Source organism: Bufo gargarizans, chromosome 3, assembly GCF_014858855.1.
Source record: "Bufo gargarizans isolate SCDJY-AF-19 chromosome 3, ASM1485885v1, whole genome shotgun sequence".
Lineage (NCBI taxonomy): Eukaryota > Metazoa > Chordata > Amphibia > Anura > Bufonidae > Bufo > Bufo gargarizans.
Window position 1 is genome coordinate 263,803,927 of NC_058082.1, and position 24,218 is coordinate 263,828,144.

The 24,218-nt window shown below is 39.8% G+C and overlaps 1 protein-coding gene across 1 annotated transcript in view; it reads left to right on the forward strand.

Moving 5' to 3' along the window:
- The window catches only part of LOC122931526 (dynein beta chain, flagellar outer arm-like), a 466,905-nt gene that overhangs the window by 286,358 nt on the left and 156,329 nt on the right, over positions 1–24,218 (forward strand). The window contains exon 79 of the mRNA XM_044285594.1: positions 134–254. Coding sequence (XP_044141529.1) covers positions 134–254 — 121 coding nt within the window. The remainder of the gene's footprint in view (positions 1–133; positions 255–24,218) is intronic.

A 24,218-nucleotide genomic window follows, 5' to 3' on the forward strand; every position in this document is an offset into this window, starting at 1 on the left:
TGCATTTTTAGAAAATTACTGGGTATCCTAATAAAACTAGTTATAATCCTATTGTTCAGTGAGAATTTATTTAAGCCTACAACTTTCATACTTGAAGTATCTGAATAATCAGTTACTCTTTCTCAATTCTTAGATGAAGGGTGGCATTGTTCATGAAGATGCTCCAGTGGCAGCTCCACCTTTGAGTGATTATGAAACCGATGGTCCAGTCTTTGAAACAATGAATCACGGTGAATATGCAAAAGAGACTGAAGGTAAATGTATTTTTATAAGTACCGTTCAGTAGATTACAGTAAGGCAGTAGTGCACATCTGATATTATAATACACTGACTCCATTGACTTATAAGGGGGATGTTGAGTTACCATCATGGCGTGTGACATTTTACTGGAAAGAAATAGGACTGTTTTTCTGGAATTTATGGCAGAATCTGTGACAGAGGCTCCAAATAGAATCTCCAGTGCAGATGTGAACAGATTCTATGACAATGACAAACATTTTTTATGCAGTTTTCTCACTGTGACTAAAGCATAGGGATAGTTTTATGGCTAGGGCATCTCCCTGGGAAGTCAGTGGCTGCCTACGTTCCATTCATATAAGAACACCATAACCTTACTGGTGATTTATTTAATGTTGGCTCACATGCATTTTCCCTTTCACAAGCATACACACTATGGTCAATTTTATATTAAGCCAATTATCCGGAATGAGTCCTTCTCAGTGACCACTTCTGTATATACAGAAGTTCTGGTCCTAGTGATCAAGTGATTTCTGGGGGCTGGGTATGTGCAGAAGCTGCTGGATCTTAGCAGATCCTGTTCAGCTCTGCAGTGAAGGCCCAGCTGCCTAATTATGCCTAATTACAACCTCAGGGATGATACTGCAAGCTCCCATCAACAAGAAAATTCCCAGAAGGTGGTTTGCACCTATCAGTGTCCCACAGTCTGAAGTTTCTTGTTGATGGAAGCTCACAGCATCATCCCCTGATCCTTTACCTTCATGTGGCTGGCAACAAATTGTAGAGGGCTAGTCAGCAGCACCCACTAATACATATGATCATTACAGATTTTCACAACATTGGTTGAAGGTGAGTGTGGTACTATTGCAGGTCACAGTGGACCTTGCAAATCTTAAATATTTCTACCTTATGAACATGTTTCTTTCTTCTTTCTTTTGCTATTATTGCTAATTACAACCTGCATTTCTCCTATAACTGGGGCTAGTATGTCACCCCCAGTTACAGGAGAAATTTGTAGTAAAATGTTTTAAAATTTTAAAAGCCTCCCTAAAAGGTTTTGTATGACCTTATCCCCCATGTAAAATAAATGTAAAAATAAAGTAAAGACAAACTAAAAAAAAATAATATATATATATAAAAAAAATAATATATTATATTTGTACTTTGTGCAAAATCCTTTTTTTTTTTTTTTTTTTTACATTTTCCTGGGTATAAAATATAAAGGCATTAAAAAAATTACATAAATATAATCAAGTCCTATTTAGCACAAAAATGATTTACACAACCAAACATAAAAAAAGTGATGGCTTTTAAAGAATCATGCACTAACAAACAGGTTTCCCCATTCGATTTTTCACGCCAAAACCAAGAGTGAATTCAAAATAGAGGAGAAGTTGTATCTGTCCTTTATAAATCCTCTCTATTTATGATCCACTTCTGCTTTTGGCTTCCAAAACTGTATCAGGAAACCTGACTATGTGGCCATACCCTGAGACTTTTGCTTTTGGCTACCATGATGATCTCTGCAGTAAACCCCAATGGTACAGTCTATAAAAGAGGAAATTCATGTTCAAATACCACCTGTATTATGGTCTGTGGTTCATACTAATGTTTAGTTATGCGTATATCATGTGGACAGGGGATAACATTTAACAACCAGAATGGGAGCTTACCATCAAAACACAGAGCAGATACTTGGCACATTTTACACCATAGATTCTACATCCAAATAAATAATGATCTAGGAAATTCAACACATAGAGTCTTTAAACAGAAAATTACTTCTGATATACAGTCACTCAAAGGAACATCTTGGATATAATTATAGACATGGTAGAAAATGCTGCTCGAAGACCAGGCTCAAGCTGAGTTAATAGTGTGCAGCTGCTGACCACTTCTCAATTCCTTGTAATGAGCCATTGTGTTTGTCCTGGAGACATGCTACCCAGTGTTTAGGAATAAGTTAGCCGAGAAAATGCTAGGGCGCTGACTGAACAAAGCAACTGTGGCAAATAATAAAGGCTGCCAATGTGCAGACATGTGTCTATTAGATTTTAACATCCATATATCAGATAGACCGTGACTGCCACTCCAAGCTTGGACCATTTACTCGAGAAATTTAGCATTTAGGGAAATAATCTGCTTTAACTCATTAGATCCTAAACACCCATGTGAAATCTATAGTTTTTGTCCTATTTGTCTTTTTTATTATCTGCCCGTGTTACATATATGTTTTCGGTCAAACATGGATGTATATTTAGAACTTTACATTTAGCACAGGTGATATGTTTTGGACCCAGTTTGTTTAAAGGGGTTGTCCAGTGATAAAATCTTTAAGCGTTCCACAAGAATTAAAGGAAAATGGAGATGACATTTCTAAATTTCACTTTTTTTCCATTTTATTCATTTTTTTTCTTTAACACATTGAGGGTTAACAGCCAAACAAAACTCAATATTTATTACCCTGATTCCGCGGTTTACATAAACACCCCACATGTGGTCGTAAACTGCTGTATGGGCACACGGCAGGGCGCAGAAGGAAAGGAATGCCATACGGTTTTTGGAAGGCAGATTGTGCTGGATTGGTTTTCTGAACGCCATATGTTTTTTATTTTTCTGCCGATCGTCTTGTGCAGGGGCTCGTTTTTTGCAGAAAGTGTTGAGGTTTTTATTGGTACCATTTTTGGGTACATAGGATTTTTTGATCATTCATTATTACACTTTATGGGGCAAGGTGACCCAAACATTGGCTGTTTTGGAACAATTTTCATTTATTTATTTTTACAGCGTTCATCTGAGGAGTTAGGTCATGTGATAGTTTTATAGAGAAGATCGTTACAGACGTGGCAATACCTTATATGTATACTTTTTCTTATTTATTTAAGTTTTACACAATAATAGCATTTCTGAAATCATGGTCTGAGAGCCATAGTCTGAGAGCCATAGCTTTTTTATTTTTTGGGCGATTGTCTTAAATAGGGTATCATTTTTTGCGGGACGAGGTGGCGGTTTGATTGGGGGTCATACGCCTTTTTGATCGCTTGCTGTTGCACTTTTTGTAATGTAAGGTGACAAAAATAGCTTTTTTTTTACACAATTTTTATTTTTTATGGTGTTTATCAGACGGGGTCTATCATGTGATATTTTTATAGAGACGGTCGTTACGGACGCGGTGATACCTAATATGTGTAGTTTTTTTATTTTTCATTTTTTATAGGAAAAGGCAATTTATTTTTTAAATTTTTATTTATTTATTTTTACTTTTATTTTTTTTTCACATTTTTTTTATCAAGTCCCTCTTGGATCTTGAAGATCCAGTGGGGCTGTACTATACTTTGCAATGCTCTTGCATTGCAAAGTGTAATACATTCAGATGCCCTGTAGGTGGCAACAGCGGACGCTTGCCAGGGCAACCATCGGGGCTGCCATCACAGCGCAGCAGCCCCGATGGTAGAGAGAGGGAGCCCCCTCCCTCTAGTAACCCCATGGATGCCGTTGCTGCGGCATCTATGGGGTTACAGAACTTACAACAGAGTGTCAGCATAGAGCTGACACTCTGATGATGGTGGCGGCTCAGGAATGGAGCCGCCGCCATCAAACACAGCAGGGGGGCAGACCGAGCGGGGGGGCAGTGCTGGAAGGGGGGGGGGGAGGGAGGGTGTCACGCGTCACGCCAGCAGAAGGAATGGAGGGGGCGGACTCAAGGAGGTGGCACTGTGGATACAAGATGGGGCACAGATGGAGGGGGCACAGATGGGGGGCTGCACATATCGGGGGGGCTGCACGGATCGGGGGGGGCTGCACGGATCGGGGGGAGGGCACGAGGACACTGTGATTTCAGGCTCTGATCTGCAGAGCGCAGATCAGAGCCTGAAATCGGCATTTTTTCACTGCCGCGATCCGATTGCCTTCCACTGAGGCTTTATAGGGCCAAGTAGCCACACCCAGTCAGACACACCCAGTGCACACACACACTAGGAGGGAAGTTAACCCTTCCAATACCAGGGAAGGGAAGACATCAACTAAAAGGGGAAGTGCACACAACACATATAACACCCCGTGCACACCGATAAAAGGCACACCTATAAAGAGAGGTTGCCAGGTTCAACTGCATGCCTATTGCAGCAAGCTGCCTAGCACCGCTCAGGCTGCTCTGCTGCCACAAACACAATGTTGCCAGCGGCAACCACAGGTGAGGCAACATACTATAGCCCTCACCTGTGATTGACAACAACACCAAGACCGCAGGCAACTGCATGCGGTTACAGGAGTCACGACCATGACCAAGGGTCGTGACAGGGGAACACCAGATCGCTACCTCTTGAGGAGGATAGGCATAAGAGGCAGCTGGCCCAGGTAGACCAGGAGATACCTGAGAAAGGTACTAGAGGTGCATAACCGAAGTATGAGGCAGAGGTGTAGTCAGATGGGCAAAAGGTCAGGGCAGGCGGCACCGGTACAGGTCAGGCAATCCAAGTCAGCAACGGGAGAGTCAAGGCAAGCAGGTAGGGATATAACAGGTAGCAGAGTCCAGGAATACAGATACGAGTCAGGAACACAACACTACAAGCTGAAACCAGGAACCTGGTCCTGGACCTTGACACTGAGGCATCTGGGAAGGGGGCTGAGCCACTTATACAGTATATGTGAAGGAGGGCTATGATAGGTCAGCAAAGCCACATGACCAAACCCATAAAGCCCAGGAAGTGACGAGCACCGGCCCTTAAAGGGTTCAGAGCTGAACCCGGACATATCCCCATTTTCACCCAGGCAGCCCCCCTGACTTGAGCATTGGAGCAGTTTATGCTCTGATGCTCTCCTTTGCCCTGTGCTAAATTGCGCAGGGCAAAGGCATTTTTAGAAGTTCCGGTGACATACTGGGGCTATCCATGGGGCTGCCAGGAAGCCCGGTGACGTACTGATGGGCAGGCTTTAGCACTGCCCTAGCCAGTAAAAGGGCTAGGGTAGCGCTAAAGCCCGCCCATCAGTGCCGGTGACATCAACGAACACACTGCCGAGCGGAAGCTTCCGCCCGGCAGTGTGTTATGATAAACAAAAGAGCCTGTGCCCTGTGCGATCTAGCACAGGGCAAGGGAGCGCATTGGAGCATGAGGTCCTCCGATGCTAGCCACAGGGGGGATGTCGGTGTGAAAATAAGGGTATGTCCGGGTTCAGTCGCTGAACACGGCCGCTGGGATCGCGGCTGTAAGCAGGGGAACAGCAGTGCACAGCAGCCGCTGTTACAGGCAGATTTAGTTGTTACTGGAAATCAGTTCCATTCATCTAAATGGGGTAAATACAACCCCATTCAGAAATTTCTGCAACAAAATCTGCAGCATGTGAAGTCAAAAAAGTACAGTGGTCCCTCAAGGTGCAATATTAATTGGTTCCAGGACAACCATTGTATGTTGAAACCATTGTAAGGTGAGTAATCGGTTCCAAAGTCCCCGAGTGTCATCCAAGATAAAAGAAAATGAAGATTTAAGAAAAAATAAGCAGATAAATAAGACAGATAAAACATTTAACATCAGGAATAGCTGCTAACTAGCAATTATTACACCTGTTGTACCAGAGAAGTGGCCTTGATTGGTTGGATCTGAGTCTGAGGCATTGTACAGTCTGTTGAGTCTAGTTTCAACTTAGGATGGGCCAGAAAAGACCACTGTATGTTGAAAATATTGTATCCTGAGGCCATTGTATCTTGAGGGACCATTTGTATACTCACAATGAAATACTAGAGAGAAAGCACTTTCCTTTTTCCTGGACCTTAAAGGGGTTGTCTCATCTCAGACAATGGGGGCATATTGCTAGGATGTGCCCTCATTTTCTGATAAGTGCCCATGTCTGGGACCTGCACCTACATCAAGAATGGAGGCCTGAACATGTGCAATCGCCCTCCATTCATTTCTATGGGGCTGGTTCAGGCTCTTTCGGACTGGCCCATAGAAGTGAATGAGAGCAGTGGCCAGTCATGCGTGGTACGCTCCCATTGACTTCTATGGGGAAAGCGCTTTGTGGTGGCCAGACCAGAGTCCTCCAGCCACCATAGCGGGGCTTTGTTTAGGAGACAGGTGTGTGGGTCCGGCACCTATAAGATAATGGGGGCATATCCTAGCGATATACCCCTATTGTCTGAGATGAGACAACCCCTTTAAAGTTCCATCCTTCAACTGTCTCCAGCTCTAGCTACTGTTACAGGTTGAGAGGTGTAGCAGAATGGACACACCCCCTGAGAAATGACACGCCCCCTGAGCTTTTGAACTTGAATTAAATCTAGCTGAGCAATTGGAGAGATGAATGGGGTAAACTCTGGATCCATGTGAGGTACAGGGCTGGTTCTAGCTTTTTAAGAAAGGGGTTGTCACTTGTCATGTCCTATAACATTAATCATGAGATAACCCCTTTAATAATAAAAGAAGGAACAAACATTTAATTGGCCTGTCAATGCAAAACCTAGTCTTCATTTACAAGTGAAGCATTTGTACTAGAATGCAAAGACACTTCATTTATGCCAGTTTTGTATGAAGGGGTTAGCCAGTTTCCTATATTGATGACGTATCCACAGGATAGGTCATCAATATCAGATTGGCTGTGGTCCGACTCCTGGCACCCACGCCGATCAGCTGTTTGAAGAGAACGCAGAACTCATATGAGCGCTGCCTTCTCTTCACTGTGTACCTGCTCGACATTGCAGCAGTGCGCAGGTGTAATTGCAGCTCCTCCATCCCCATTCATTCTTATGGGAAGGAACAGATGAAGTGTAACCGCTCCTTCTCATTGAATTGAATAGGGATGGAGGAGCAAGTAAACTGTGAACGAGCACTGGGTTCTCTTCAAACAGCTGATCATGGGGGTGTCGATAGTTGGACCCCCTCCAATCTGTCCAACCCCAACCATCAATAGCATAAGAAAAATGAGCACTATAAGCTCTGGCGTGATTAGGAAGATTAACTAAATACTGTATGTACGTACTGTATTTTTTCATGTAGCAAGGATTTCATATGCTGGATATGGATTGTGTTGTTATCATTTTTTCTTATAAATCTCCTGTGTACGTTTAATGAATATGGCTCCATTTTAAATGAATGTAGCCTGCCTTTCACCCCAGCATTCGTAGCTTAAGTCATGCAGGTGCGTCCGCCGAGAGCACACAGAGACTCTAGTCATCTGTGCGGTTATGATTTGCTTTTCTTTAATGTGTCGCTGATTGGCCCATTTCTACATTCCAGAGCACCAGTAACGCGGTTGATGAGAGTGCAACAATACACGTTTTAAGTTACAGATGGGGAGAATGAATATTGTTTCTGCATGCGCCATAAACATCTGGGAAGGTTTTATCTGGGTTTGGAGTGCTTCCTAGAGCACGTGACATCCTCATAGTACAACTAGGAGTTCTTATGTTTTATGGAGTTGGATCACAAAAGGGAGAATTTTAAATGAGCCCCATGTAGAACTCCGATATGAGGAAAGAAGAGGGCTGCATATGGTTAGTGGCTGTAAAGTGCAGCCTCGCAAGGATGTAGCATATAATAGAAAAGGTGCTATGTGTGCAGATTAGCTGGAAGTGTTGAAGTGAATACACATACAGTGGTTTTGCATAATGAGGTGTACAGGATCCCACGGGAGGTTGTTAAAACAGACAAGACAGCCTGTAGTAAACAACGAGGAAGGTAGGCTTTGAAAACAGATGGCTTTTGAAATCCTGGCAAATAGCTTTTTTATAACTAAAAAATCTGTTATTTCGGGACAAGGTTCACCTCCCCCTCCTTCCTCCCGTGCATATTTTAATCCTGCATTTTATATAATAAAATTCTGTTTCTAATTGAACATTAGTGGTGCGGCTGACTGTAAACATGTTGGAGGATGAAAGAGATTAGCACCTTAATTCGCATGCTATATTACAAACAGGAGATAATGTCCCTGTCGCAGTTAGTTGGGCTGCACATATTTGCCACGTTTCTCCAAGGGGAATGTGGTTGTGAAATATACTGTAATTTTGAATAGTATCTATTTGCATTCGGGGCATCGCGCAGTAGCTATGATGTGACAGCAGTTTGGATTACTTTTTCCATATGAAATTAATCTACTTCAGTGAATATCCTGAAGTGTCTGTGCTGTAATTTAAAATGAGAAGAATGACTGTGTAATTGGTTTTGCTTGGGGATGCGTTATATTGCAGATAACTGGGGTCCAGGTGGGTTAATGTCCTTTTTTACATACAGTAATTGTGACAGATAAAATCAGTACACATTTATTGGTAATCGGTACAGACACCCGGGTAATCCTATAGAGTTCACTTAATTTTTCTTGCAAAAATGTATTTTTTATAGGCTCCTTACAGATGGACTTAATATGGGTGCTTTTAATAGACATAACATTTTATAGTCCCCTTCCAGACAGACTTAGTATGAGTGCTTTTAACAGACATAATTTGTGACCTGTGCGGTAGTGTTGATCGAGCACCAAAGTCCTCGGGTGCTCTGGTAGAACACTTTGCAATGCTCGGGTGCTCTGCACAATGGAAGTCAGTGGGAGAAACCGAGCATTAAACCAGGCACCCCCTGCTCTGAAGAAGGGAGGGTGCTGGGTCCCACTGAGGTCTATGCAGAAGATCGCTGTACAGTGAGGGAATCACCCAGTGTGAGTCCGTGGCTTAGGAGTCCCTGCTCTGACTCCATATATAGCTATGTCCATATATAGAGTCAGTGCTTGGGGACACCCAGTGTATTTAAATCTAATTTAGCCTCTATTTCGGAAAAGTTTCTGCCAGGATTTGAACTCACAACCTTCTTACATTAGAGGCAAGGGCTTTAACCACCCAGCTATAAAGCTGAATGATAAACTGTGTCAGTTTTTTTCAACTAATATTTTCAACTAATATTTTTCAACTAATATTTTTTCTTCTGTAAAATTCTTCTTTCATCATCAAAAAAGATCTGTCATCAAAGATGGGTCCATGTTTTCTCAGGTACAACTGATAATGAAGTAAATCTTGCGACTTTTCTGTCAGAAACCTATAAACGTGCAACTTTTTCGTAAAGACGTGCAACTTTTTTAAAGCCACTTACTGAAGGATAAACTGCTACCGTCAAACCACATTTATCACAGTATTAAAGGACCATTAATAAATCTGACTTAGCCAAAAGTGACTTTGGACATATGTAAAAATGGAGTAAGATGTAAGTGTAATGATAAATCTACAGTTTTGGACAGAGTTTTTTTATTTATTTTTTTACTTTTTTTTTGTCGAACACAGGATCCAAAAATAGGACACTTGTATACTTTCCTTCTTGTATGATGCACTCCTGGCTTTGGTTAGGCTATGAATCTAGCCTAATGATCCCATTTTTTACATATGCTGTATATAACCCATCCTAACACTTGTAGTTAAATCGATAAAACAATCGCTAGCGAACATAGCACAGCTAGTAGTTTCCATGTAGCAATATGGGCCACGGTTTTCAGTAATGTACCACGGTGGTCAGAATTGAATATCTTGTTTTCAATATATCTATTAATGACTTTGTAGTGGAATTACAGAAGAAAATTGTAGTATTTGTAGATGATACTCGCTATATTAATCAAAATTAGGTAAAATTGATACCCTAATGGACTCAAGGATGTTGGTGGACAGCTACTCCTAGGCAAATAACATCATGGGATACATCAAAAGAGAAAAGCATAGATGCCCATGGTAATACCATAGTTTTACTTTCATAAAAATCAGTACACAAACTACACATGGAATATTGTGTGCAGTTTTGTGCAAATATGTGTAAAATGTTTATATAGCTGAATTGAAGAGGTTGCAGACGAGTGTGACCAAAGTAATTAAAGGGGCTGCACAGTGCTTTGATATTATCCTCAGAGCAGGTAATCAATATCAGATTGATGGAGGTCAGAATCCAAGGACCCCACCAATCAGCTGTTTAAAGGGGTCATGGCGCTCGTGCAAATACTGCATCCTTTTCATTGTTTAACTGCACACTGTCTCCCTGGTAGCGGTGGTGTAGTGTAACTACAACTACTTATCCTATTCACTTGCAGTTGTAATTACACTGCACTACCTCTACAAGGGAGACGGTGTGCAGGTTTAACAAGGAAGAGGAAGCAGCTCTCACACAAACTCTATGACCCCTGCAAACAATTTATTGATGGGGGTGCCAAGAGTTGGACCCCCACTAATGTAATATTGATTACCTATCTTGCAGATAGGTGATCAATATTATAGTACTGCACAACCCCTTTAAGTGAAATGGTAAATTGCAGTACCCAAGTACTTGGGGTTACACAGTTTGCAAAGGGATGTCCTAATAATAATGTACAAATATATGAATCAACGGTACAGTAATCTTTCTAATACACTTTTTATAGATAGGCCTGTAACCATGACAAGAGGGTATTATCTGCATCTAGAGGAAGGAAGGTTTCACCTTATTGTAATAGCATTGAGACTGCTAGTGCCACAAGATGGTGTGGTTGCTGATTTGTGATGCTGGATGAATTTCTTACAATATAGTACGTTGTGCCACCAGTTATGGATACAAGATTATTGGAGTTGGGTCTTTTATCCAGGAATGTATATTCATATTTAAATTTGGGAAAGAAGTTTCCACCTAATATGAGACCATTTGCAACGGCATCATAGAGATTTTCTGCATTTCTCTGGATTAATGAAGTAGGGTTATACCTAATGGACTTGTGTCTTAACATTTCTACACAGATGCTGGATTTAATATCTGTTGAATATTCAGCCAAACATTTTGTCCGCCTCTATAAATAGTCCTATCACAAAATATATGTATTCTGGTCATACTACCTGTGCCAAAATCTATGTCATTGCATTCAGATTGCTCTATTGCCTTTGCATATGCAGCAAATTTACTTATATTACTGCTAAAGTGTGAAAAGTTTATTTGCAGACTTAAAGGGAGTCTGTCATCTCATTGTCATTTATTATACTTCTGGAAGTGTTTTGCTGTACACCAAAACAGCCTTCTAAACATACCTTTATTAGCATTTGTGTGAGTTACTCGCATCATTAAACTACCTATTTGTTATGAAAATTTTGCCCAAGTGACTAGAAGGGCTTCATCCATTGTGCATGTGCCCAAGCCCTCCTGTCCTAAACATTCACAGTCATCCACTCTCCTCTGTAATGCCCTTCCCCTCTCCTTGGGACATCATTCACCCTCCTCAATAAAATACTGTCCAGTGCCTGCGCATTGCTGGAAGAATAAGAGGAGCTATGAAGTCGATACTCACAGCTCCTTCTCTTTTTCCGGTGGGGCTTCTGTCTGGTATCTGCACATTACAAATATCGCTGTGGTCTTCGGCTTCACAACTTGTAACGCTCATGCACCATCAAACAATGCGCAACAGACCCACTGGAAAAAGAGTTGTAACTGTGGGCATACGCTTCACAGATCCTTTTCTTCTGCTAACAGGCCTGGTCTGCTGCTTGACTGTGCATGCACATTAGAAGCTGTGAACCTGATGCCCATCACCACAGCTGGACAGACAGCATTTCAAGAAAGGGGGTTGAATGATGTTGCAGGGAGAGGGTAATGGCTTTGGAGAGAGGAGGAGCTGGGAACCTTTAGGTGGGGAAGGCTTGAGCTTGGGACTTACTGTGCATAACAAATAAAGAATGTTTTATGCTGTAAACAACCCACACAAATGCTAATAAAGATATGTTTAGAATGCTGTTTTGGTGTCCAGCAGGACACTTCCAGAAGCGTGATAAGTTAAAATGAGATGACAAACTCCCTTTAAACTTGTGACATGGCTAAATATATTTCTTGTGTTAGTGACCTGGTTTGTCCCGCACCTGTAATGTTTGGTGTCTGCTCCTACTTTTGAAAAGTGTGTACAAGTATGTATGTTAGACTAAAGCTGTTTTGTAGCTTGTTGTGTCATTAAGATGTAAGGTAGACTTTTCTGTCCACTGTCATTCAAATCTATGTCCTAAATTAACTGGACATTAACATTATTAATTTAGCTGAAGCCTCCATTATATCCTAAATTAGTTTTATACCTGTAAATGTACTTCACTCCATCAAATATGCCTGGATAGTTAAAAAGGCATATACTGGAGAGTAATTGACATTTCTGAGGATGTGTGAAGATCAAGTTATCCTCCAGGGCTTAAATTGTTCTGTGAAAAGCAACTAAATGTGCACTTTTTAGCTCTTGGAGTTCATTATATCTTCTCATGATTATATGAAATATCAAATTTAATAATGCACTTTACAGTGGTTAAACATATATAACAAAGAAAGCATGGATCCAGCAACTTCTCAACTTCAGCGACATCATAATACCAACAAATTTTGTCACAAGAGTGCAACAAATAAAATCAGGATAGGGCAGCATTGTGTAGGAATTAACTCCTGTCAGGTCAACTCTGGAGCCCCCTGAACCCAAATCCAAAGAAATATAGTAGTTTGAAGCGGCTTTCCAACAAATTCAACAAAAAAGATTGCTTGAGAATGACTTTATTGTGGGACTGAAATCTCACTACTGTTTTATGGGTGAATAAAGCCTATCTATTTTTCCTGAATATGTTGTAGCGCCACTTTAAGCTTCTATCTACCTTGAAATGCAGTGTACTTCAGTGTTTTGTGTTTGTTTAGATCCTAGTACTTAAAGAGGTCTTTTAGCTTTTAGAAGTCCAGATATAAAAAGGTACCTCCTAAATCCCTTTTGTTACAGTATATTCACATTCCATTATTCCATAATTTTTTCTATTATTATGGCTCTCCAGATGTACCCAATATTTCACATAAGTGGTCTTTGATTGCATCCATTGATAATGACATACACTGTTCCCTAGCCTTTAGTGCTTGGCACACCACTGTCTACAAGAGCACCCATACTGTTCTGCCAAGTCCTGATTGGGCATTCAGAAAACTGCAACTGACATAACTGAATTTACAATACATTTTAAAATAAGATGTTAACTTGTAGTATTTCATGATAGTTTGTTTGGCACTACTGATCCTGGACAAACTACATATCCTGTCCATAGAAACAGGTCAATTACTGTGTATAAACAGTCAGGACACGCTGAGAACCAAACATGTGCAATTGATCTATTTTGTTTTGACCTGCAGCATTTGGAAACTTGTTAGGCACTATGCATTGTATTGTATTAAGGTGTCATGAAATCTCCTTTAATAATCCTCAGCCATGGCCTCTTGCTTGGTTATGATACCCATAGAGTGAACAACCTGCAGGTCAATAGAGCGTTTACCACAGCAGTTTACTGGAGGAGATGCTTGTACATTATATTGTATAAGGCAGTGACTTGTACAAATTTTTCTGTTTAAAAAGTTAAGACTCGGCTTTATGTAGTAAAAATAGTGATGAAGTCAAAAGATAAACTGAGTCATAATACATTGTCAGTTTGAGTTTGTTGAAAAATAGACTACTACAATGTTCCTTGTAAAAAGAAAAGGCATATTAGGCTCTAATTTTAAAATTAACTTCATGGAATGACAATTATAAAGTTGTTGGATCAGTATTAATACTGGCAGAGCCAGGGGCATACACAACTCTCCTTTTGCCCCATAGCAAAATGTATATGGGTGGCCTTGACCTAATGTCATGGATGCTGTTGCAGAAAGCTGGAACTTATAAATAAACATCCGACTGGCTTGATCCCAAACTAAGGAGCATATGGGTGATCCCTATAAAACCCCTAGAGCTCTCCCTGACTGCTATGCCCATGCAAAGGTCTTTATGGTAGACGATTGCATATCCACGTACCTCATACTATGTGACACCTGAAAACCCTATAATAGTGAGGGGACACGACCACCGGCTCCCTGCACTTAATACGGACGGAGTCAGGGTCACCTAGAATCAAGCCAGGAAGGAAAAACAAATAAAGGAAACAGACTTATCTGAGGAATCAGCAGAATCAGCATCCAGCAGTGAACACAATCCAAGAAGAAGTATAAACCGCAAAGTGAGGCAGTATGGGAGGGAATATAAAGGGAGACAATAAGTGTAAATAGGTGACAGCTGGGAGAAGGAAAGGAGATGACAAAGTGAAACCAAAACAAAGAACTTCATGCAGGTAGAGAAGAACATCTAACAGACCTTCTCACAGAAGTGGCGGTGACACCTACCCAGTTTGCCAGTACAACTCTTCCAGGCAATGCAGAATGCAAAGCACGACGCCTCAGATTTCAGATTTTTTTTAATTATTTTGAGTGGGGGACATTTTTTTTAAAAAAGTAGCCTTCTGCCTCATCCACTTTATCCTATTTCTACGTCAGAAAAGTGGAAAAGAAGCTTCATAAAAATGGCACTCATTCTGAGCAGCATATTTCTCAATGTATTTACATCATACAACTGGTATAATTCCATTGATACATTTCTCCATATAGCTCTAAATCAATGCTTCCCTTCATATAATATATTAATAAACTACCTACAGCCACCACTAGGGGGAGCTCAGTGCAGAGGAATTGATACAGTTGCTATAAAAGTCTCTTTGCATTTAGCTCCCTCTAGTGACAGGTGGATAAAAATGCAGTGCTTTTAAGTGTGGAAGAGAGGAAGTTCAGTGCTGGGCCCCATAGCAGTAAAATGGTCTGCCACCAAGTAGAGCAGTGACGTGCTCGTAAGGTAACCACAGGCAGATGAATATGTCAAATACACCTACATGATATATGCTAAATTAAATGCATTTATCATTGAATTTTTTGGTAATAAATGGTCAGTAATAATTTCAATCTTTATATAGGGCCAACATATTCCACAGCATAGTCAAAGTCCATATTTCTAATTTTTATATATTAATCTTTGAATTTTCTCCTGACAATAATTTAACATTAAATATGCAGAAAAGGGTTCAGTTATGTTGCTAAATGAGAACATGTTGCAGCCACAAAAATAACTTCCTTTCCAGTCGCTCCTAAGGTATACCTGCTGACTGGGCACATCTGTTCCATGGTTTATTGATGGTACAGCGCCTGTGATCATCTGATTATAATAAAGAGACCTCTCATTGATCCTGTACTGTTGGCTTTGCGTAGTCTAAAATGAAAAAATGCATATTGTTTCATGCCGCATAACCATAGCAGTTCTCAGTGGAACTCTGTGAATGGCATTACATCATCCTAATGATGGCTTAGTACAGGACTGTTGATAGAGGAAAGAACAAAATCAATAATACAAGTACATTCAGAACATTATGTTATATCCTACAAGTTTTCATTTTTTTCTGTAGAACCTTTTTAATTGGGCTTTACAATGTGTTCATATTACATTTGCTGTAAGAGCATCGCTCAGGAGGTAATGCACTTGTACCCAAGGAATATAACATGTTCTCAAAAACAAATCAGATCCTGTATACAGATGAAATTTGCATTGATTTTGTCTTCTGGCATGTCAAAAGCTGTGAAAGATTGAACAGCTTCTTCCTGACTATCTACCTGCTGACTGAAAAATGACATGTTTAATGCCAAGAGCCAAAAACAAATCTGGAAAAGGAAGAGGTTTGTGTGAACTATGAATTCTTCTTCGTTCATACATGCCACAATTTAGATTTACGAAGGTGTGCAGCTTAATGCTATTTAAATTGCATAATCTATGTTTGATCCCATGGTCCATAATGTATAAAGAAAGATCTCAAAGGGTATCTGCTCACGGGCTACTTCCATTATGTTTTTGTATGCATATCATTATTCCTAACTAGCAGAAGGACCCGGCTTCGCATGGGTATATTTCATCTATTTCATTTAATGTTTGTGTATGTAATTAAAAGATATCGACAATATCGACTATCAGTGACATCTACAGTGCCCTGCCCCTTTAAAGCTGACCTACAGCAGTGAAGAAAAATGGCTGGGTTGTTATGGAAACCTGGTGTAAAACTGTGTGTATGTGGAGAATAACACATACACACAGATTCTATTGGCTGATAAGGTTCATGTGACAAGGCTTCTATTGGCTAGCCAGATTGGGGGAGTGACTTAGCGGGTCCTAGGGGCAGGGTTTTCAAGTCTGTCTTTTGAGGGTGGCCTGAATGACCACCCTACCTGCCCGCTGAACTGTCACCTCCACAGCACTCTGCTCCTATTAACAGTGTCATCCACAGCGCCCTGCCCCTTTAAAGCTGACCTAGAGCATTGACGAAAAATGGCTGAGTTGTTATGGAATCCTGGAGTAAAACTGTGTGTATGTGGAGACTAAGGACCTACGAGCCTCTATTGGCTGATAAGGGTCATGTGACAGTGTATATCAGCTGGGATATGAAGAGAAAGACCTCAAGACTTCTATTGGCAAATGTAGGTCATGTGATGTGCCATATTTGCATTTTTTGGGAATATCTCAGGAACGGTACGTGCTAGAGAACTGTGACCCCACAAGATTTCTTTCCAGGTAGCAATGGATGTGTATACCACGTTTCGTTGACATCGATGGTTGTGTTTTTGAGTGATCGCGGAACATACATACATACATATATACGTCCTTCTTTATATATATAGTTATCTAAAAGAAAGCAGGTTTCCAACATAGCTTCTATCTTCTCTAGAGTGAGCAACATTTGTTGAGCATGAAGTTGTCTTCAGGGCAGACAGTCACCTCTGTTGCACATACATACGTGTAAATGGAAACTCTGCCTAGCTAGGACCAAAAAAAATAACAAGGGTTCAGTGAAACCAATTGATAGGATCCAAAAGGCCTTATCATGGAGAAGAAATAATATGCCTTTTACAGTAACACTCCATCCCATGGCCTGTCGGGATGGAATTTAGGGGTTGCAGTCATACGTCAGCCTGATCAGAAAGGAGGCCCAAAGGATCCTCTGCTACATAAGATATCAGTATTACAAATGCACATCTTACATTAGCCTCTGTTTACAGATTTAGCATAGGGTCTCAGGAGCTTCAAAGTACACCTTTGAATGCTTTTAGAGAAACAAGTGTTCTCGGCATGTGCCATTTTTTGGATTTGTATACAGGGAATAATGTACAATCAATATATAGATAAGAAGATAATATAAAACTGTATGTGACTAAAAAGCACCGTTCTCTCTATTCACTGTATTTCAATGCTGCTACTTTTAAGAAGAACCTTAGTTTATTCATTCATGCCTTCATTTGATGCAGATTATTTGTTTGGTTCTTTGTCTCCGATGCTGCACTAGGGGGCAGTAGTACACTACAAAGATGTTTATGCTTTACAGAACACAGAACCAAATTAATGGCTGTAGATTGTCTTCCATTAGTAAAATCCCACATTTGACAATACATCACTTACATCTAGAGAGATTGAAATAGATTAATGGTTTTGAACATATGTAGCATTTCATTTGAGCTTATCTAACATATTGCTTTTATCCTTTCATATACTATTAACATTTTAGCTTAATTTTAGGCTAGACTCTCTTTGATTGCCTTACAATTTGGTAATCAGTGCCATTGTTTCTGCCTCGCCAGAATATAATAGGACCTAATTTGGAGTTTTCTTAAAATGTTAGTCAGTTTTTAACAGTTTATTCAGAAAATAATTTCACAGATCTTTTTACTGTGGAAATGATGGATGTTCTTTACACAAAAAATCTCTTTGACAAACGCCTGCATCTTTTTAGTAATTATTTAAATACAGTTTCAGGTAACTGCAAAAAAGTCAACTAATTATTGTGTCTATTATGAGATATTATGCGACAGCTAAAATATATGTAGTTCATACTTAACTTATTCCATTCTTAGTATAGACAATAATATATTCCAGGAAACCGCTAGTGAGGAAGCATATCAAAACGAACAGAACAAGAAATAACATGAAAAGATAATTGCATTGTCTATAATTGATAAAAACATAACAAAGTTCCAGATTTTATTACAATGCAATAAGGTTGTTTAAAGGCGTGCTCACTTTCCCAATCAACTTTTATTGTATGATTGTAAAGAGAAAATAAAATAACTTTGCACATACAGCTCCCATGCTGACCTACGTGTCTCCATGATAACAAACCAAAAGGAAACCATACCCAGTCTGCAGTCATATTCCTTTCAATCTGTCCCTATAGATGGTCATACACAGTTTAAAGTTGATCAAAATAGGCAATTTCAACCAAAACAAATGTTTGTCGGTTTAAATTTAACAACAAACAATCATACTAACTGACAGATGACAAACCATTATTATTGAAAAGAGGATTAGCCCCTTAGTGACCAGCCTGTTTTTGGCCTTACCGACCAAGCGTTTTTCTTCCTTTTTTTCATCGTTGAGTTCCAAGAGCTATAACTTTTTTTTATTTTTCTCGCTAGTATAGATGTATGAGGGCTTGTTTTTTGCAGGCAAAGTTGTAGTTTTTAATGGCGCCATTTTGGGGTACACATAACTTTCTGAATAACTTTTATTAAGTCTTTCTGGGAGGGAGATGGGAAAAGCAGCAAATCTGCCACTGTGTTTTTACATTACAAGTTTGACTGCATTCATTTTCCAGTATAAATAATATAATATCTTTATTCTCTGGGTCAGTACGATTACAGTGATACCAAATACATATTTTTTTTTTACATTTTACAACTTTTTTGCAATAAAATCCCTTTTTTTTTTTAAAGGAATTTTTTTTTTGCATTACTGCTTCCCAAGACCCATAACTTTTTTTATTTTTATTTCTATGGAGTTGTGTAAATTACGCTTTTTGATCGCTTGTTATTAAGTTTTTTTGGTGGCAACTAAGAAAAATTAGCAATTCTGAAATTTTTTTATAAATTTTTTTGCAGCGTTCACCGCAGGGGATAATTTACATGATATTTATGTAGTGCAGGTCGTTACGGATGCGACAATACCAATATGGAGGAGATTATTATTTTTTTCATTGAAAAGTGGTTTTGGGATTTTTTTTATTTATTTAATAAATGTGTTTTTTTTTTCTCGTTTTTTTTACCAATTAATAGGCCACAAGGGGACTATAACAGACAGCATTTGATTGCTTTGAAAATGCATTTCCCTATAGTGCATTGCATTTTAATGGCAATGCTATTCTGACATTGACCAAAGAGGCGCAGCCTGCTGTAAGTTACTCAAGGATGGTCTGGGACTTATATGAGACCACAGCCAGCCTTCACACACATCAGCACCTCGCAATCGCATTTGCGGGGTGCCGATAGGAGACAGAGGGAGTCCGCTCCCTCTGTCAGCACTTTACATGTGGCGGGCGCCATTACCCACAGCATGTAAAGTGTTAAACAGCCCAGTTTGGCACTCCTGCTGGTCCGGGCTCTTATAGCAGGGCCACGGCTCTCATGTGAGAGCAGGGTCCCTGCTCCCCGCTGCACGGGGGACCAGTGCAGCACTTAGACTGCCCAGCCAAAACCCCTTAGTGACCACCGTAAAGACACGTATGGGGTTTATATTTTTGTCCAATAGTCAACCGAAAGTTCTTTCGTTAAAGGAAAAATAACAGATAAGTGCACCACTGAGCGGAAAATATATTTTACTTTTGCCACTAATACAAAAAGGGCTGTAATTTTCGCTCTTCACCACACATCGGCTAATAAGCCCTTTAGAACATATAACTGCACCGCACTAGGGCAAATAAAACGTAGAAATATTTCCTGGTAATAAACCCTGTTAATACCTGTATCAAACAGCACTTGCACCCCAATAAGAACAGTTTGCTGGAATTACAGAGCTGTATAATGGCAATTTGTATCCCCAGTCAGTGCTGCAAGGTGTAAATGATTGTTCCTATTAACCAGGCTGTCACCTCCCGGACTGAACCCTGTTCAACAGAAATGCAGTGGAGTGATTCCTCATTATCCTTTCCCTACACCTTGGATAATCTTTCCCTGCACTTGTAATCTTATTTTTTAGCACAATGATGATTTTTCTATCACTGTCTCTAGCGCCTGCAGACATGTCTCTCCCTGCATTAAGTACGCTGGTGAATGGCAGAATCTAAGATGGCTGCCATATTTATTTATATAAGACATCACAGGGCTGGCTGGCTGCTGATTGGCTGCATGCATGTCAGTATGGGTGATCCCGCCTCCCTAGATTTCCTTTCTTCATGTCCTCACACGTACAGCAGCCATTTTAGGAAAAATGCGATTTGTTGCTACGAAGCGCGAGGAAATTCGCATTCGGTGCGAATCAAATTTTTCCTGAAATTCAGAACGAATTCCACTTCATCAGCTTCTATTTGCTCATTTCTTATCATTAACCCTTAGGATACCGGAGGTTTTTTCATTTTTTGCGTTTTCATTTTTCTTCCCTATTTTCCGTTAGCCATAACTTTTTTATATTTCCGGTCACATAGCTGTATGAGGGCTTATGTTTTTCAGGATATGTTGTACTTTCTAATGTCACCATTAATTATAGCATAAAATGTAGTGGGAAGCAGTAAAAAAAATTCCAAATGGGGTGGAATTAGAAAAAAAACACTATTCCTCCACAGTTTTACAGGTTTTGTTCCCATGGCGTTTTGTTTACAGCAAAAATACCTGATATGTGTAGGTTTTTAATGTCTGAATAGTGTAAAAATAAGTGTACATTTTATAATAAAAAAATTTTTTACATCACCATATTCTGACCCCCATAACTTTTTTATACTTATGTCTACTGAGCTGTTCAGGGGCCCATTTTTTGCAGAACAATCTGTAGTTTTTATTGATACAATTTTGGAGTGTGCGTGACTTTTTGATCACATTTTATTGCATTGTTTTGGGAAAGAGAAGCAATAAAAAAATGGCAAATTGGCCATTTTGACCCTTTTTTCCGTTTTGACGCCATTCACCATATTGGAATTTTTTAAACTTTTTTTAATAGTATGGGTGTTTTTGGTCACAAAGATACCCATGATTTTTATATTTATTGTTATTTAGGTATTTATTTTTTAACTATATGGAAAGGGGGGTGATTTAAACTTTTTAAAATTTTATTTTTTATATATTTTTTTAACTTTTTTACATTTTTTGTGATAATTTTGAAGCTTATATAGCCTATAAGTAATGTTTTTTTATTTTTTTATTTTGTTCAATCAGGGATTTTTAAATTGACATTTAAACCCTAATTTGCTAATTTCTTATCCTGTCCTGCCATTTGGTGGCCTAAATAAGAATTGCAGCAAGAATACTTTCAGCCTCGCCAGTGAGGCTGAAAGTATTCAGTGCAACTACCGATGCCCACTTTGGCCACATCGGACATTGGTAGCAAGCCTGGAAGCTTCCAGTTTTTTGCGCATTTAGATGATGTGACCTCACTTGGTCACGGCATCTAAAGCATTTAATTACTGTGATCAGCATTATTGCCGGTCACTGTAATTAGCCACACGTCTCTGCTGTTTGAAACAGCATGGATCTGCCAGCCATGGCACCCGCTGAACTTGCGAACGGGCGCCATGTTTACACATCGCTCCAGTGTCGTACATGTACGACGCTGGTAGCGAAGGGGTTAAGAAGGATTTCCACAAATTTATAAAAATAGAATTCCAGAAAATACCAAAATATTACTTTATTATAAACACTTTCCTAAATAGCTTTCATTTTTTAATGTCTTGTTTTCTCTAGGGGTTAATCACCAGGGGAAATAAACACAGTTGGACAGGTTACTACTAGTGAGCTAAACTGCTGTCGGAGCCCTCATCACTCCGGCTGTCATGAATTACGATCCTACACACAACTGTTAAGATATTATCTCTGTGTGTAGGAACAAGCAAAGTGAAAGTGCAGAGAGGACAGAAGGGGGGGGGGGGTCAGGGATTATGAATAGCAGCACTTTTAGGGTCCATTCACACGTCCGGATCCGCAACACACCCGCCCGGGGGTACCCCTATAGAAATGTCTATTCTTGTCCGCAGCTGCGGACAAGAATAGGACATGTTCTATCTTTCGCGGAACTGCGGACCAGAAGATCGGGGCCGTGCTCCGCAAATGCGGATGCGGACAGCACACTGTGTGATGTCCGCATCCATTCCGTCCCCATAGAGACTGTATGCGTTAGCACCCCCATAGAGAATGAATGGGTGCGGAACGGATGCGGACCCATTTGCGGAAGTGTGAATGGAGCCTTATGCTCTCACAACAGTCTTGCCCATCCTCTGTTCTTTCACTGAGCTGAAGATGTTATCAGCTGTATGTAGGATAGTAATTTATGCTCACTGCTCTGAAGTAACCCATCCTGTTGTGTGATTAGGACAGTTTTTATGTGTGCTAAGTGGTCAGTGGCCATTTTATTTCTCTGATAATTTCCTCCTAGAGAAAACAAGCTATTATAAGTAATCAAAGCTATTTGGGAATTTGTTTATAATAAAGTAATATTTAGGTATTTTCAGTAATTTTATTTTTATTAATTCTTGATTCCTAATTCTTAAGTAGAAGTCTTGGGGTACATGCATACGACCATATGTATTTTTCAGTCCGCAAACTGCGGATTCACAAAATACGGATACTCCCCTTGTGCATCCATCACTTTCTTCGGTTCCTATTATAGAACTGGCTGTTCTTTTCCTATAGAAATAATGGGTTTGTGTCCAAACCACAAACATTTTTTTTTTTATCGCACATGGACCAAAAAATCATGTGCATGAGGCCCTACACAAAGATAAAGACTTGTAGACTTTCTTAGAACAATATAATAGCCACTATAAGGGTGAATATGGCTCATGGTAAGTATCCTTTGGTTTAGCCTATACAGTCACACAATTCTGCTTTGCCTTATAGGAAAATCACAGTTACACTGTGGCTTAAATGTTTCCAATTAGAAGAAAGAAAAATTGCAGTTTTACTATAGGCACCAATTTCCAAAGGGAAAATACAAGTCCCGGCACAATTTTACTATTTGACTTCAACTTAAGGATAAAATTTTGTTGATCTGTAATCTAGTCTTAGACATTTTCTTATGTAAGAAACAGATGCCTAAACGTACGAGAGAGAGAAAAACTGTACATAGCAGTGGGACTCCTAATGTACAGGAGCGCTGACGTGTTTTGACATTTTTGTCTGGAGGTAGACTTTAGGCCAGCACTGGCAATCAATATAAAGAAGTTGGCTTATCCTACAAAACTACTTGTGAATCAGTTTCTCTTACAAAAAAAAAAAATGATTACATTTAAATGCTGCTCTAAACTGTAAGATTTTCATTTGTATTCTGACCTTATCTCTGAACCTGCAGTTTTCCTACAAGTGAAATAACAATATGTCTTGTGAAAATGATTAACTGTATCTCTGGATTATTTATTCAATAGACAATAAGGCTATCTGTTTACGGTTGGGCAAACAATGAGATCTATTTTTTTTCTATTCGATTTACATCATCCATGATTTATGGGCTTTCAGTATTTGCTGTTTTAATTACCATATGAATATAAAATGACACCAGGTAATTAGCTGTGCTATAATTGTAAGCTGGGAAACATTCATCTAAGGTACTACATAGGATTTCAGAGGATGTCTGTAAGCAATGACTTTGTGTAACACATAAGAAAATGACTTCCTGAAATGGGTATAACACATGGACAAAAGTCGCACATTGGGGAAGATTTGCTAACCCTCTCTAAAAAGTAGAGTAGTGTCAATTTAGACAGGTTGTCTACAGATGCAAAAAATGTATTTTTTGTGCCGTGTCTTGATAGACCACACCCCCTCGCTAAGGGAGGTGCAATGGATACTTCTTTTTAGCTTTTTTTTCCCCATAAATATATCTAAGATTGAATGTGACATTTTACACCAAAATATGCCTACTCAGAATTTTACTGAATAAAAGGGTTGTCCAGGATTATTATTTTTTTATTCAACCCCAGCAGGGTGTGAAATTCCACCCAGTGGTACCTATGAAGAAATCTATAATTACCTGCTCCCTACTGCTCTGTTGTTCCCAACTGTCTTCACTGGGCTTCCGGTCCCCATCTGTCAACCTCTGCATCGACTGGGTCACACTTGCCGCTGTGATGACTTGTCCGCAGTGGTATGTCGTTGCTGGGTCACAAGCTGCTTGGGGACATGTCACCACTG